General features: G+C 33.9%; 1 protein-coding gene across 1 annotated transcript in view; it reads left to right on the top strand.

Annotated features, from left to right (window-relative positions):
• The first annotated feature begins 616 nt into the window (after positions 1-616).
• The window catches only part of LOC143232092 (uncharacterized), a 50,740-nt gene continuing 36,260 nt past the window's right edge, over positions 617-15,096 (top strand). The window contains exons 1-3 of the mRNA XM_076467161.1: positions 617-1,146; positions 1,876-3,595; positions 4,954-5,137. Of these exons, the coding sequence (XP_076323276.1) occupies positions 2,672-3,595; positions 4,954-5,137 (1,108 nt within the window). The 5' untranslated portion in view covers positions 617-1,146; positions 1,876-2,671. The remainder of the gene's footprint in view (positions 1,147-1,875; positions 3,596-4,953; positions 5,138-15,096) is intronic.

Raw genomic sequence — 15,096 nt, 5'->3', positions numbered from 1 at the left:
TGTCTGGGCACTTTGACCACGAGTTGAAGGGTCGGCGATGCGGGCGTTCGGCTCTAAATTGAAATATGTGATAGTAACATCCATCAGGTAAAATACAGTCAGCACTGTACTTCGACGTTGTCACTATCTTCATGAAGTACGTAGGTACGTTGGTGTGTCTGGACAAAATTCTATGTACGGCATGTAGCTTGGCCTGGATTTGAGATTCTATGGCATGTTTGATATCTTCTGGTTGGGTGTACGCCCATGAGGAATACTGAGAAAAGGCTGACAGGACTTTTAGTTGGGGAACAACTTACTTTAATTTCAGTGTTCCATGGTTGACATAGATAAACTTGATCAGTGGGCGTAGCGGACTGGATGAGAATTCCGCCCCGGGTCCTGGAAGGTTCGATTGTTGCCTCTGGCTTGGCTTGGGCAATGAATATGGCGACTTGTAGCGGCGTGAGGTGTGACGGTTTGTTTGTTTTGGAATTTCGCACAAAGCTACTCGAGGGCTATCTGTGCTAGCCGTCCCTAATTTAGCAGTGTAAGACTAGAGGGAAGGCAGCTAGTCATCACCACCCACCGCCAATTCTTGGGCTACTCTTTTCCCAACGAAAATTTGGATTGAACGTGACATTATAACGCCCACACGGCTGGAAGGGCAAGCATGTTTGGTGCGACGCGGGCGCGAACCCGCGACCCTCGGATTACGAGTCGCGCGCCTTACGCGCTTGGCCATGGCGGGCCAAGGTGTGACGGTAGACTGTCGACAATTACCAGCGGTATTACTGACGTAGTTGATCTTTGCGTCTTGAACAGCATGGTGGTAGAGATATCAGAACATCTTGCTTGCTCTTTGACCAACGTGGAACTCTCAGCCGTTCTGAGATACAGATCTGCGCTTTTATTCGAGCATACAAAATAGTCCTCGAGTGGGTCAGCTGTAACTTTATTCACCTACAACGTTAAAATCTGGGGCTCGATTCCCCGATATTGACAATTGTGCAGATAAATCAGTGTGTAACCTTGCATAAATAATACAACATATTAAACCATTAACATCAAAAGAGAACCAAAACTGAACTGCACTATTTCTTTTTATTGTTAACTTATGTTCAACGCAGAGAATGTTACATATAATTCTTGTAAGAGAAGGAAGTCGTAAGTCTGTTTTTGTACATTCTGTTCCTAGAATTATGTTATAGTAATTAATGCTTAATAACTAATTACTGCTAATGCTTTAATGTATTGCCCTTTTCATGCGTTTTCTAGGCAATGTAAATTGGAAGACAACAGTTTAAAATAAGATATGGGCGCTATTTTACTTGTTGAATAAAATGCACTCGTTACTTTTAGTATTATGGCTTTAATGCCCTAATAGTTGAAAGTTGTACATGTCATTATCAACCAAAAGACATGGGGTGGTACTAATGTTTAATGTGATTTAACCCAAGGGCCATCTCTTGGTTATATTTATGTATATATACAAATAAACTTTTAAATCTAAGACATAACAAAAATAGCTATGAGCAAGCAGTAAGTTATTTGAAATGTACTTAAGTATGCTAAGGAGTAGAATCTACAAGTTATCAAATATAGCAGTCTTTGTAAGAAAGAGAAATATACTTTGTAATTATATTTGGCTAAGTATTTCAGTAGGTTAGTAGAAATGCTTACATTGTTTGTATAACAGACTATTGTAGATATAGAAATAATTTCCAAATCATTAACTTAAACCTTGAATGAAAGAGATAGACCTAAAAGCTTTCATTAACAATGTTTTTACTAAAATAGGAAACTTGCTTTTTTAATCAATATAATGTTCTAAATGATAAAGAATTATGTGTGCATGATTGAAATTATAACATAAATATTTCTATATGTAAACAGCTTAGAAGATGGACAATTTAGGAATTGTTTCACAACAGTTTTCTCTTTGTGTAAGACTACTTTGGCTCCCTGGTGACAAAGATAAGTTTCCTGTGAAGGAACTTGAGAAGTCCATCTTATACATTGACAAAGCATTAGTTCAGAAATCCACTAGAAGAAAATCATTTAATGAATTATATGAAGAATGCCTTTTAGAATTAGAATGTGAATTGAGACTACACAAATCACAAGTAAATTGTGTGGAATCTCTGCTTTGTAAGCTGTGCAGTTCTTCTTTGTCAACCCAGTTTTGGATGTTTCATAGAAATCTTAATGTTTTCACAGAGAAATTTGTTCCAGCCCATAAATGGAAGACAATAGAATATTTTTCATTTGGATCAATAGTAGGTCTGAACACTTTTGTTGAGCATTACAATTGTTCTCAAAATGAAAAACACTCATCTAAAATAACCCAAGTACAAGGTTATTTTGAACATGACAAAGAAATTTTGCAAATTTATTTTTGTGTTGCTAAAAACACCGCAAATAGTCAAAGAGATGGTAGAACCCATAGATTTCATTGGTTAGTTGTAACGTATGCCTCCATTCAAAGGATTTTGATTTCAAAATTTGAGAGTTATACAAAACTGTATATGTATCTTGCCTCTCCCCCTTTGCTGTATGCTGTAAAAGAAAAGATGAGTACATACCAGTAGATAAGATTGACACAAAAACCCCTAAAGATAGGGTTGTTGAGTTTGGAGAAGGACAAAATCAGTGCACTAAGTCTGTGTTGGGAAAATCTTCAGTACTGCTTATGAAGCTGAATGATAAGGAACACTGGGAAGTAACAAGCTGTCTGTTTAATAGATGTAAAACAATACCTGTTTTCTTCACACACATGAAAACCAAAACCTGTGAAAAACATCTTGTTTTTTTACCTCAACTTTCTTGTGAGGATTTTGGATTGAAATATGCTTTAAAGGCAGTTTTTTCAAACAGTTTTAATGTTCAGGATCAACATGTTAATAGCAGTTGTTTGAAACCATACGCTAACAAAAATCACAGGGCACTGGAAAAATCACTCTTTGAGATATCTCAAGCAATGGATAATGGAAACATTGTTTTGTTTGAAAATGCTCTAAAAACACTTTTCCCAGTGTATGAAAATGATTTCAGTCTGAAGAATGATCGTTTAGTGTTTATTCGACGAGTTATTCTTACTCCTACAAGATTAATTCTTCTACCACCACAATCTTACATGAAAAGTGTTATATTCAAAACTAAATGTGATGCTGAGTATGCTTTACGATTGTCAGTTCGTGAAGACAATAATAGAAAATTGACTTTTACAATAGGAGAATCTCTAGATTGTCTTAAAAAGATTGTTTATAAACCACTAGAGAAAGGTCTAAAAATTGCAGACCGGATATATGAGGTTTTGGGCTGTTCTTCCAGTCAGTTGCGTGATCATGGTCTTTGGTTATATGCAAAAGATAATAAAGGGAAAAGTGCAAAAGAAATCCGAGCATCACTGGGCAATTTGAGTAACATAAGAACTATTTCAAAGTACATGGTACGCATGGGGCAACTGTTTTCTCAAGCCAGAGGGTCCCTGCAAGTTTTTGAGGACTGTGTTGTAGAAGTGAATGATATTACTGGTGGAAAGCATCCACATTCTAAAAAACCATATATATTTTCTGATGGTGTGGGAAAAATTTCGCCAAACTTAGCAGAAAAGGTATCTTTTTATTTTGTAATTTTTGCAGGATTAGTTGTAGTTTTACATGTTATTCCAAACTTTGCATACTTAAATTGTATTTTTGTGAGTTACCTAGATATCCACATAAACACAAGAATATCAAAAACACAAAAAGTAACATAAGCTAATTGTAATTTTTATCAAAATTTTCACTGATATGAAAATCGTCTTTTGTAACAAGATAAATGAAGGTGGGAATGGCATCATCACATAATGATTTAAAGCTGAAGGATAAAATTGTGTTGAAATTAATTGGAACATGTCATTATTTTACTTGAGTGAACAAACTGGCAATTAAGTGTATTATTAATTGCAAACAAAGCTTTTTTTCCCACATTTAACATAAGCTGTGGAAAACAAGGGACAATTCATTCCTTCTAGATTGCCCTTGCCCTTTTGTGAAAATAATAACTTAAACTCACACTTTACTTTTTAAGGGATCACTGATTTCCCTTTTAAGCTCTTGTAGAATGCTGAGCTCAGTAACTGTTATGGCAATTTATTCCACAAGTAAATTTTTTTCTGAGTTCTTAAACTAGTGTACTATTGTCTTTGTAATTCAGCATAAACAAAATCATAGGCCTGTTAATTTCTCTTTTTGACTTGTAATCTCACCTCTGCACATTTAAGCCATATTTAATTAATATATTTAGTACCACAAACATCCTGTTATCTAAAACTGCTTGACTTTATATGCACAAGTGTTGGTGAAAGTGCATGTCATGACCTCTTAAAAGAGTGCCATTCAACATAGTATTATGTATTTAATATCAGAGTCATTCACTATTCATTTTACCCTGCATTTCTGATTTGGAGACAGTTCATGGTGGAGGAGAGCTAATGTCAAATATAAGGATACACAAAAACTATACATACATATATTTATATGCATTTTGGAGGCCCTGTAGTCCATACAAACATAACATGTAAACTGTAAAATGGATAAACATCATCACGTAATCCAACTTCTCAAAGTCTCAGTCGACTGATGTAATCAATTTATAGTTGCATATTAAGAACAAGTACTTTTGCAACATATCTTATTTTCTTTTGTACAATATATTTATATCTTGTGCTTGAAGCATTCCATATTTCCTGTAGTTAACATTTTCCTCCTATAATACTGGGTTGGTCTAATGCATGTTAAATGGAGTCTTATCTCTCTCTTCTCCTTGGAAAGGTTTTAATAGCTCACTTCACTAAAGTCCGTAATTTTTTTTTTTTTTTTTCCATAAAATAGTTTAAAATGAACAAAGTAGACTACCCTTTGTATTGAAAGTAATAATTTTTGTGTGTGGTATTTTTCTAGATTATTTATCAGTAACTAATTTTTCAAGGTATACAAAGCTCTAAATCTAAAAGATGAGAGTCCATCAGCAATGCAGATCCGATATGGAGGTTGTAAAGGGATGCTTGCTGTAGATGATAAATTATCGGGTGAACTTATGTATATCAGACCTTCCATGAAGAAGTTTGAATTGTCAAGCACATCTTTGGAAATTCTAAACTGGAGTTATTCAAGTAAGTTGTAGTTATCTGAGTATTACAGTATACTTCACTGGTTTTCTTATTAGTATGAATTCAGTCCTTGTATGTAAAACACTTGTCTAAACTAGCTGAACATTAATTAATAATTTTGCTTTCATGCTTATATTTTGATGATTTTTAACTTGAAAATAAGCTAAACATTTTGTCACACCATGAATTTTAAGAATCAGAGTAGTCTCAATATCATAAACATGCATACATATTTTTCAAGAAAGAGTTTGGTGTGTAAGTATGTCTTAATGCAAATTTATGAGTTATATGTAATTAGGCAAACAAACTAATACATGTTTTGTAGCTATTTATTATTAAAATTTGAGAAATAACTCTCACATTATTTAAAATTCAAAACATAATTGGCAGTTTGAATGGTTATTATAGAAGTGTAAAGTAATCGTACTTTCTCATATGCATGCTTGTGTGTGTATATAACACCAACACATCAACAAGATTCACCTGCAGATATGAATAAGAAAACACTGAACTCTCAGGCTCTTTTTGTTTTCCTTATTGTATTAATTTCTTCCACCAGTTTCATAACTACAACAAGAAATATACATATATATACTGGTTTTCAATTAAACATACATAATCTAACTTAAATACATGTTTTTTCCAAATCTCTAAACATATAATAATAATGTATGTCACATGAGTTTAGAAATGAATAAAATTAGTCAGTATGCTTTCTTTTTCAAATTTAAATTTTCTTCCAATAATACATTTTCTTATTATTATTATTATTGAAATGCAATTTATTTACAATATAATTTCATACTTTTACTTACTTTTTCTTTTCTGTAAGTCTTAGTAACTGTTTTTGTGGTTTCACAATTTCTGCTGACTTTCCACAACCAGTTGCCTCTGCTCTGTCATTATTGTCTGTTTAAAGTGGCATGAACAAATTTATAACATTTATATAAAAAAAAAGTCTTTCATATTATATTACATGTCTAAAATAAGAAAACATGAAAATATAGTTCTTTCAAAGTTCTTTCCCAAAATACATTCATTAAAATGTTTACTGGCATGTAGTGTAAATTATCTGTTTCACCAATATATAATTCATCACAATTTACACATTTTAAAAATATATTATGTTCTTAGGATTGCAATCAAATTTGTTATTAATAAAACTTCATTGTTATTCTATGTTCTTTGGTGTTTTTTGGTAGATTTCATATCACCTAAGTTGCATACAGTACAGTTCTTTCTGCCACAGTTGAAGATACCTTCACTAGAAGAATCTAGTGAAATCTAGAATCTAGAAGAATCTAATCTGATTTTTTTTCTTTAGGTCTATTCAATAATCTATACAACTTTTCAGGTTGCCTTGATAAAATAATTTTATTACTTTTGAATATGTCCTTCAGTTTTTTAATCTACTCTTTATTTTGTGTATTAACAAATGAAATATCAGTATGTATATGTGGACACGAGTCACAACAAAAGGTGAAATATACTCCTCAGGTTCACTAATCTTTCTGTTTCAGTGTTTTTTTATCAGAAAAGCTCTTAGCAATTTCAAAACCTCCTAATATAACTTTCTCTGGATAGTGACGCTGAACAAATTTTGTTTATAGTTCTAATAATATTTTAATGATATAATTTATTTGCCAGATTTACAATTTCAGTGTATATTTGGGATGATTACTGAACAAATTTAAATATTGATGAAAATTTGTGGGCTTATAAAAATTATCTGTTACAGTTTTCTTTCCTGATGAAACACTTACTAACACATCTAAAAAGCTTTTATTCTTTTTCAAAGGTAAACTTAATTTTCTTGTTAATACCTTGAGTATCTTTCCACATAATAAAACAGTCATCAAAAAATGTTTTCCAAACTGTTTTTACATAAGCTAAAAATTATCTTTAAAATATTTAAGTGGTATATTAAATATTTTAAATTAAAAAATCCCATAATGATACCACCACAGATTAGATGACCTTTGTGCCCATTGCTGTACTAGATATTTGGTGAAAATTCTGCCCTGTTTCTCATAAGTTAAAAAAAAAACAATTTTTTAAAACTATATCTTAACCTTTCAAGATAAAACCTTTGTTAAACCTGAGTTGAATTAATTCTTTGTATTTATCTAGTAAACTTTACAGAGCCTTAAGTCTATCATCATTTTTGGTACTGGGATAAAGAGCTATTACATTTAAAGAAACAAAACTGATTTTCTTCTAATTTTTTTGACAGTTTTTAACAAATTCATATCATGCACAATAAGACTAGGGGTATGAGATAAAAAGTTTTTAACAATGTCTAAAAGGTCACTTAAATATACAGTAATACTTTTATTACCTCCTTCAATCATACTTTCAGGAATATTGGGAAGTTTCCAAATATGAAAAAGCCAACTTTTTTTTCCAACAATAATTCATCAGTATGATGAGTTGTTTTGATAACAACATGGCCAGGTTGTTAGGGCATTTGTTTAACAATCTGAGGGTTGCAGGTTCATATTCCCATTCCACAAAATATGCTCACTCTTTTAACTGTTAGAGTATTATAATGTGATGGTCAATGCCACTATTCATTGGTCAAAAGGTATCCCAAGAGTTGATAATGGGTGGTGATAACCAGCTGTCTTCCCTCTAATCATTTTACTGCTAAATTATGGATTATTAGTGTTGATAGCCCTGTGTAGTTTTGTGCAAAACTCAGAAACAAACAATAATTCATTAATTTCATGGATTTTTGAAAGTACATAAAAATACCCAATTTCTAAGTTACTTAGAATCTTTTATTTTCTTTTTCATTTTTGTTAATATCATCTTAAATTTATTAACAATTTTCTATTATTAAGGTTATGCTTTTCAGTGTCTTTAAATTTTCCATTTTTTGGGTAAACCTTTGAATCATTTAAATTTTCAGAAAGCACTTGATTATGAAATTGTATGGTCATTATTACCCATATTTTATCTTTATCCACTTTTGAAATATCAATAATTTAAGTTTCTTGAGGGACTTCTGCTCTTTTAAAGTTAAATCATCTTTCCCTTTTTCCATTAATAGAATATACTTCAACTTATTGACAAATTAACTGTATTCCTGGGTTTATTCATTGAACATGATTAATATCTAATTTACTTTTTACTAAGGTTTGTCTTTATTTGAAGCTTTATACAAATATTCTTTAAGTCTAAATTTCCTATTGAATTCATACATATTTTTTGCTAGTTGCATCTTATTAGGTATATTTGTGGGAGTAAATGTTAATCCTTTCTCTAATCATCATATTTCATTTTCTCACAAATTAGTTTCTGTTAAGTTAACAATTTTAAAAAATTGTGACACTGTTTGTCTGAAGGTTTTTTTTAACTCTGTCATATTTTCTAAAATTCATATCTTTTGTAATTTTTTTCTTCTTCCTTCATGTCTTATATCTCCCATTTCATTGAAATTTCTTTGTCTGAATCTTTCATTTCTTTGTCCTTGTATTTTATGATAACTTCAAACATATTTATCTCCTATATCCACACTTTTAGGATTTCATATAATTTTGTTATTGTATCTGTCATTTATTCTACATTTTCTTTTGGTGTGTATTTTTTCCCTTTTTATTATTACTGTTTTGACAGTCTTTACCTCTATTCATAATAACTTTACTTTTAGTTTTACTTCCTCTCTCTGGATTTTCTCTCTCTTTTTTTTAATTGTTCTATAAACCACATTTCCATTTTTCATCACATTTTCTCTGTTCCATTCTACATAAATTATTTCATTATTCTTTTATTGCTTCAAAAATTTCTTTTTCCTATATTCTTATACTGAATAAATTCCGAGTTTTTTAGTCAGTTTTAATGAACTTCATCTTTTCATTTTCCATTCTAACTTCCAGAGCATCAGTATCAATCTTTGACTTTTCTGCTTTTATTCTTGTTTTCATTTATTTTACTTGATGTGAAATAATTAATGTTTTTGTGAATTTTGAAAGATATTAATAAGGGGATCTTCTTGAATTGCATTTTTCCATAACTTGCTTAATTTTTCAGTTTTCAAGCTTTTCCAAAATTCAAAGTTTCTTTCTTGAAAAAAATATTTTATTTTAAATCACACAGAATGCCGTCAACTTTTCTTTTTCATCTGTTGTTTCCTGGAGATTATAATTTCTTTCAGAGAATCTGTTTTCTGCTGTGTCCCAAAAAAAGTCCTCTATATGCCAGTAAACATTTAAAAAAAAACATATTTTCATGTTTTCTCTTTTTGGAAATGTTATGTAAGAAAAAGTAAGTAAGAGTATAAAACTATAGAATAAATACATTGCATTTCTATTATAATAATAATAAGAAGAAAGAAAAGTATATTTACAATAAGATTGTAATTTGAAAATGAAAGTATACTGACTAATTTTATTTCTTTTTGAACATATGTAATGTACTTAATTTTTACATGGACTGTATTGGATGTTTATACATTTTCATTTCTACCAAATTATAACTTCTCATTTGGCAGTCTCCTCAGTGTGGATTCCTGTACGTGGTGAAGGGACCTCTCAGGAAAGGTTCTGTTCTTTCAGTTTACCTTCTCTGGGGTTTAAACATCCACCCACATGCTTGCCTTGTGTGGTGACCCATGAAGAGGAGGAGAGGATTCTGATGATTGAGGGGTCCAACCCTAACACACCACTTTGGCCTTGAATTCCTGTAAACCGGCAGCCTCGGGTCAATCGGCTGGTCCACAGTGTTGGGTGTTTACATTTCAACTCAATGAACTCCTCTTGCATTCAAAGGTAATTGGGGATATGCCTATTGAGGTTACACCTCATGCTACTTTGAATTCATCATGAGGAATTATTGTTGAGAAGGATTTGAATAACATCCCCAAGTTAGAGATTCTTGCTGGTTTCTCCAACCAAGGAGTTTCTGCAGTGAGGCATATCTCCACTCAAAAAGATGGAATTATGATGCCGACCATTGTCCTCATTTTGATATTTACATCACTACATCTACCTGCTGCCATCAAGACAGGTTATCTTAATTGCAGGGCACGGCCACATATTCCAAACCCTTTCTGATGTTTCCAGCATCAGTGGTTCGGTCACACAAAGACATCATGTTGTTGTTCCTTGATGTGTGCTTGTTGTGATGGCAAGGACCACCATGCCTATGAGTGTGAAACGGATCCTCATTGCATCAGTTGCAATTGCTCTCAACTGTCATACTTTCCTTCTTGCCCTAAATGGTTGGAAGAAAAAGAGGTGCAGCATTTGAAAACGATTTATAACATTACTTATCCTGAGGCTTGAAAGTTGCTGTCCACCACTTCATCTTGGACGTATGTTGCTGCACTTCATTCCACTACTACAGTGGGAGCACAGATGAATCTCTCTGTGCCTTCAAAAGATTTGTTCTCAAACCAAATGAAATATCTTTTGACCTCCACGGTTAAAAAAGCTGATGAATTAACTTCAACACCCATCTCTGTCCCTAACATACATCCAAGCAAACTCAAAATCCACTTCCTTGGATTCTTGGTATGGGCATTTCCTCGGGTACATCTTCTTCTACTACCCTAATATGCAAAATGATCATTCGTTCATGTTTTCAGTTGTTGGAATCTTCTTCCAACTGCAAAAATCTGCCCAATTGACCCAGAGCAGGATCCATGGAGGTCGACAGACTGACATTAGATGTCAAAGTCGTTGAACTAGAGCCCGTTTGCAACAGTAAGAGGGAGTTGTTCAGTGATGGCATTAATCTTTATACTGAAAAGTGTTACACTCAAAATACAGCCCTGAGAGACTCCAAGTTCCTGTAGAAAAGAACAGGAAAGTTTCAAACCCACACAAATTTAAAATCGCCTATTCTTTAAAAAAATTTTTAATAAAATGGGCAAATAGCCATGTAACCCACATATATGGAGGTGTCGCAAAATGTCATACCTCCATGTTGTATTATAAGCCTTCTCAGTGTCAAAGAATATTGATACAAGATGTTGTCGTTTGAGAAGGGCTTCTCTGATTGACGTTTTAAGTTGAATCAGGTGGTCCATAGTGGAGCACTGTCGTCGCAACCCACACTGGGTGGGCAAGAGGACATTGTTTGATTCAAGGAACCAAACAAGATGAGCATTAACCATACTCTCTTAAGGTTTTACAGAGACAGCTTGTCAAAGCAACTGGACAGTAGTTTGAAGGAATCTTGGGATCCTTCCTAGGCTTAGAGAAATGTAGGACAATAACCTGGTGCCAGGCATCAAGTAAAACATTCTTCTGCCAGATCTGGTTAAAAACAGTCAGAAGAATAGCAAGACAAGTAGGAGATAGATGGTGCAGCATTTCATAGTGTACATTATCAGGTCCGACCGATGTACTGTCAGACAAATGAAGGACCAGTTTCAGTTCCACCAGTGTAAAGGGACAATTATAATCATAGAGACAATCAGCTCAAAAGGAAAGAGGTGATTGCTCTGCCCGAGTGTTTATGGCTAAGAAGGTGGAGGAAGGAGCAGAAGTGCTAGATATCCAGCAAATTTTACACCTAGAGTATTGGCGATTTCCTGGGTATCAGCTACTTCCTGGCTATCAGAGAGCAAGATTGAAAGGGGGCACAGAATTATATTGCCCACTGACCTTTCAAATCTTGTCCTGTACGGAGTTCAGCTGCTTGTGGTTCCTGAGACAAAGTTCTTAGGGCTTATTTTGGACTATAAGTTGACCTTTATGCCACACATCAAGCAGCTACGGGTCAAACGTACAAAAGCACTGAACATCCTCCGTGCCTTTCTTCCACCACTTGGGGAGTGGATCAATGTTCCATGCTAAAGATATATTGTGCTCTTATTCAATTGAAACTCAACTATGGATCACTGGTCTGTGGCTCTGCCAGGACCTCAGCCTTAAAGATGCTGGCACCATTCATCATCAAGGACTTTGGCTCTGCACTGGGGCTTTTGCACTTCCTCAGTTTAGAGCTTAAACACAGAGTCTCATAAACCTTCTTTGCACTCCTGCCATTTGCAACTGTCTTTACTATATGCTTTGAAACTTCGGTTTGTTACCAAAGCACCCCACCTAGGGTTGTGTTTTCCTTCCTCATCGGGCCATACTTTTTCAGAACAGGTGATCTGCCATTGCTCTTTTTGTCCTTCATATCCAAATGCAGTTGGATAAATTGGGTCTATCCTTGGATAATAGTGCTGTATCCACTGCTTCTTACAGTCCCCAATTGTGATCTATCATTAAGTCAGCTGAGAAAAGCAGACACTCCTGATTGAAAATACTGTTTGCTATTTGCTGAACATTGTTTGAACCATCCTTTCTTTCCTATTCATACAGTTGGTTCGAAATCAGGTGACTGTGTGGGCTCTGCCATGGTTTGTTGTGGTTCGATGGTTGCACGCAGAAACCCCTCTACAGCTTCTGTGTTCACTGCTGAACTGTACACCATTTCTCTTGCCCTGGATCACATAGAAGCTATGCAGTACTCAAACTGCACTATTTATACTGACTCGCTAAGTTCTTTACTGGCCCTGGAATTGCTTCATGTCAGTTCACACCCTGTCCTCGCCGATATTCAAAACTGACTGGCCCATTTCTACTTCTACATCTACTTGTATCCAGTTTTTCTGGATGCCAGGCCATGTTGGTATTTGCAAGAAGGAGCTGTGCCTGTTCCATATGTGGATTATGGTCCATGCCAGTTGGTAGTCAACTTGGAGTGAGCAACATGAAAACAAACTTTTCCAAATTAAACCGTCAATTGGACTTTGGCCATCTTGCTTCTGTAAGGATCAGAAAGAAGTAGTAGTTCTAACTAGACTATACATTGGTCACAGTTTTTTAACTCATCATTTCCTTTTATCTAGTACTGATGCACCAATGTGTTGTCTATATAACACTCAGGTCACAATAAGACACATTTTATTTTCTTGTTATCATTATGACTCTCAACGACGGTACCATTTTAAACATGTTCTGTCCCAAGGTTTATCCGTAACGTTAGACAGTGTCATTGACGATGGTGACACTGTCCACCTCAGAAATGTTTTTAGTTTTTAAAGGCCATTAAGTTTTTTAATTTATACATTAGATTTTTGTTAATGTGATTCCATTTTTAAGAATCAAAATACTTCTAAGTTCTATTTTGATTTGAAATTAGAAAATGGCCATAACATCAAATAACTCGGAACCAGGACTGGTAAGGCCAACTTTATGTGACTAACTCTGCTATTTGAACTACCCATTTGAACTCTCTGTTAGTCATCCTGGCAAGTTATAATTAAACTTTTGCTACAAGTCTTTTAAAACTTTTATTAATTTACTTTGTGAAAATGGCTATGATGTTAAATAACTCAAAACCAGGACTGGAAAGGTCAACTTCAGGTGACTGACGGTAGTTTTTAAACTTACCTGATAGTTTTCTTGGCGAGTTATAATAATTACAATTGTGCTACAGAAAGTCCTTTACAACTTGTATTACTGTAGTTTTTCTTTTACTGCTGTAAAAGTTGGACTTAATGCTATTTATGTTTTTTAATTCAAAAATTAAACTTTGTTTTGTTTTACTTTAATTTCTTTTTATAAATTTTACTAATTTTAGCTTTTTACAAAGAGCCTAGTTGCTTTGTGCCATAAAACACCAAACCAACCAACCAAGTTGCTTTATTGTTGTGCTCTTTCATTCATGCTTTTTGTTCAGCTTAGTAGATTTGTTTTACAATAACATAAAAGTGGATTTTTTAGTTTTTTTCAACAGTTAACAAATTTGCTAAAACTTGTTTTCACAGATTTCAGTTGTTTTTCATCAAATGGTGGTATTTATTTATTGTTACACAATAATTCCAAAATACTATTTTGAAGGTCATACTTTCTAATAGCACACTCATACACAGGATACAGGTAGGAGTTACATACATATGGACTTATTGGTTCTGATCTGCCATGAGATTGATTGTAATGTGAGTCAACCTGCTTCTCCAGATAGTGTCTCTGTTCCTCTTGAACATGCTGAATATGTTCGGGTCAATGAGGATTTTGGCAGATTCCTCCTCCACTTGATTTTGCCATGTCTTTCTCTGCTTTAACTGCAGAACTAGCTGGGCCTAATATGGCATTTTTAGACATGATCTCTCAGATATGTTCTGTTTCATTCATTTCCTCAATTTCATATAATCCTTTTCTGTCTTTGTTACATAATACCTTCTTTTCTCAGTAGTTTTGTTCCCCCTTATTTGGATATTAGGTTTCATGCAGAGGGTTTTGTTTCTCAGATGTTTTATAGTGTTAATATGCCACATCTTCCATGTACTTCAGATCAGTTTGCTTTGGCCTACCATTAAACTAACTGCTCATTTCTTGATTCTCAATACATGGAATTGCTTGTGCCATATCCTGATTATTCTGTAGGATTATCCCACACCTAGTTTATCTGTCTTTGTCCACTATCAACTCTTTTATGTTACTTGTCTACCATTCACTGCTATTCTGAGGTGATTCAATGAGATTATGAAATTTTTTTTTAGGGATAGCATCTCCCTGATTACCTCCACATTAGCACATTTGTCTTTTTAGGCTATTTCCATACACACATGGTTTCTGTGAGGAAGACACTGTTTTGTTCAATGTTTATTTACCTCCAACTTATATCCAGTACCTACATATGATCCCTTTTCTTTAGTGGAATGTTTTGGATAATATTTCTGAGACATTGGAATCCCAAGTGGAAACAGTGAGAAAAAACAAGATGTCACTTTCTCTTTTGGTGGTTTGTTAGTCTCATTCAGAGCTTATACAACCTGCTGTTACTGTTTCCCATCCCATTTTCTGCCAGCCTTTACTTGTTACTACATCCAGAGGTTCCTTCTTTTGTCTTATTGTTTGATGCAAATGGACACATCACCAACAGTACCAGTGGCTACCCAGTGGGGGTTCACTTCACTAATTTTGTTCCCCTTTGCTGACTTTTTCTTTCATAGCTGTGTG

Source organism: Tachypleus tridentatus, chromosome 11 (genome assembly GCF_004210375.1).
Source record: "Tachypleus tridentatus isolate NWPU-2018 chromosome 11, ASM421037v1, whole genome shotgun sequence".
Taxonomy (NCBI): domain Eukaryota; kingdom Metazoa; phylum Arthropoda; class Merostomata; order Xiphosura; family Limulidae; genus Tachypleus; species Tachypleus tridentatus.
The sequence above is the reverse complement of the archived record's forward strand: the minus strand, read 5'-3'. Positions and strand labels throughout refer to the sequence as shown.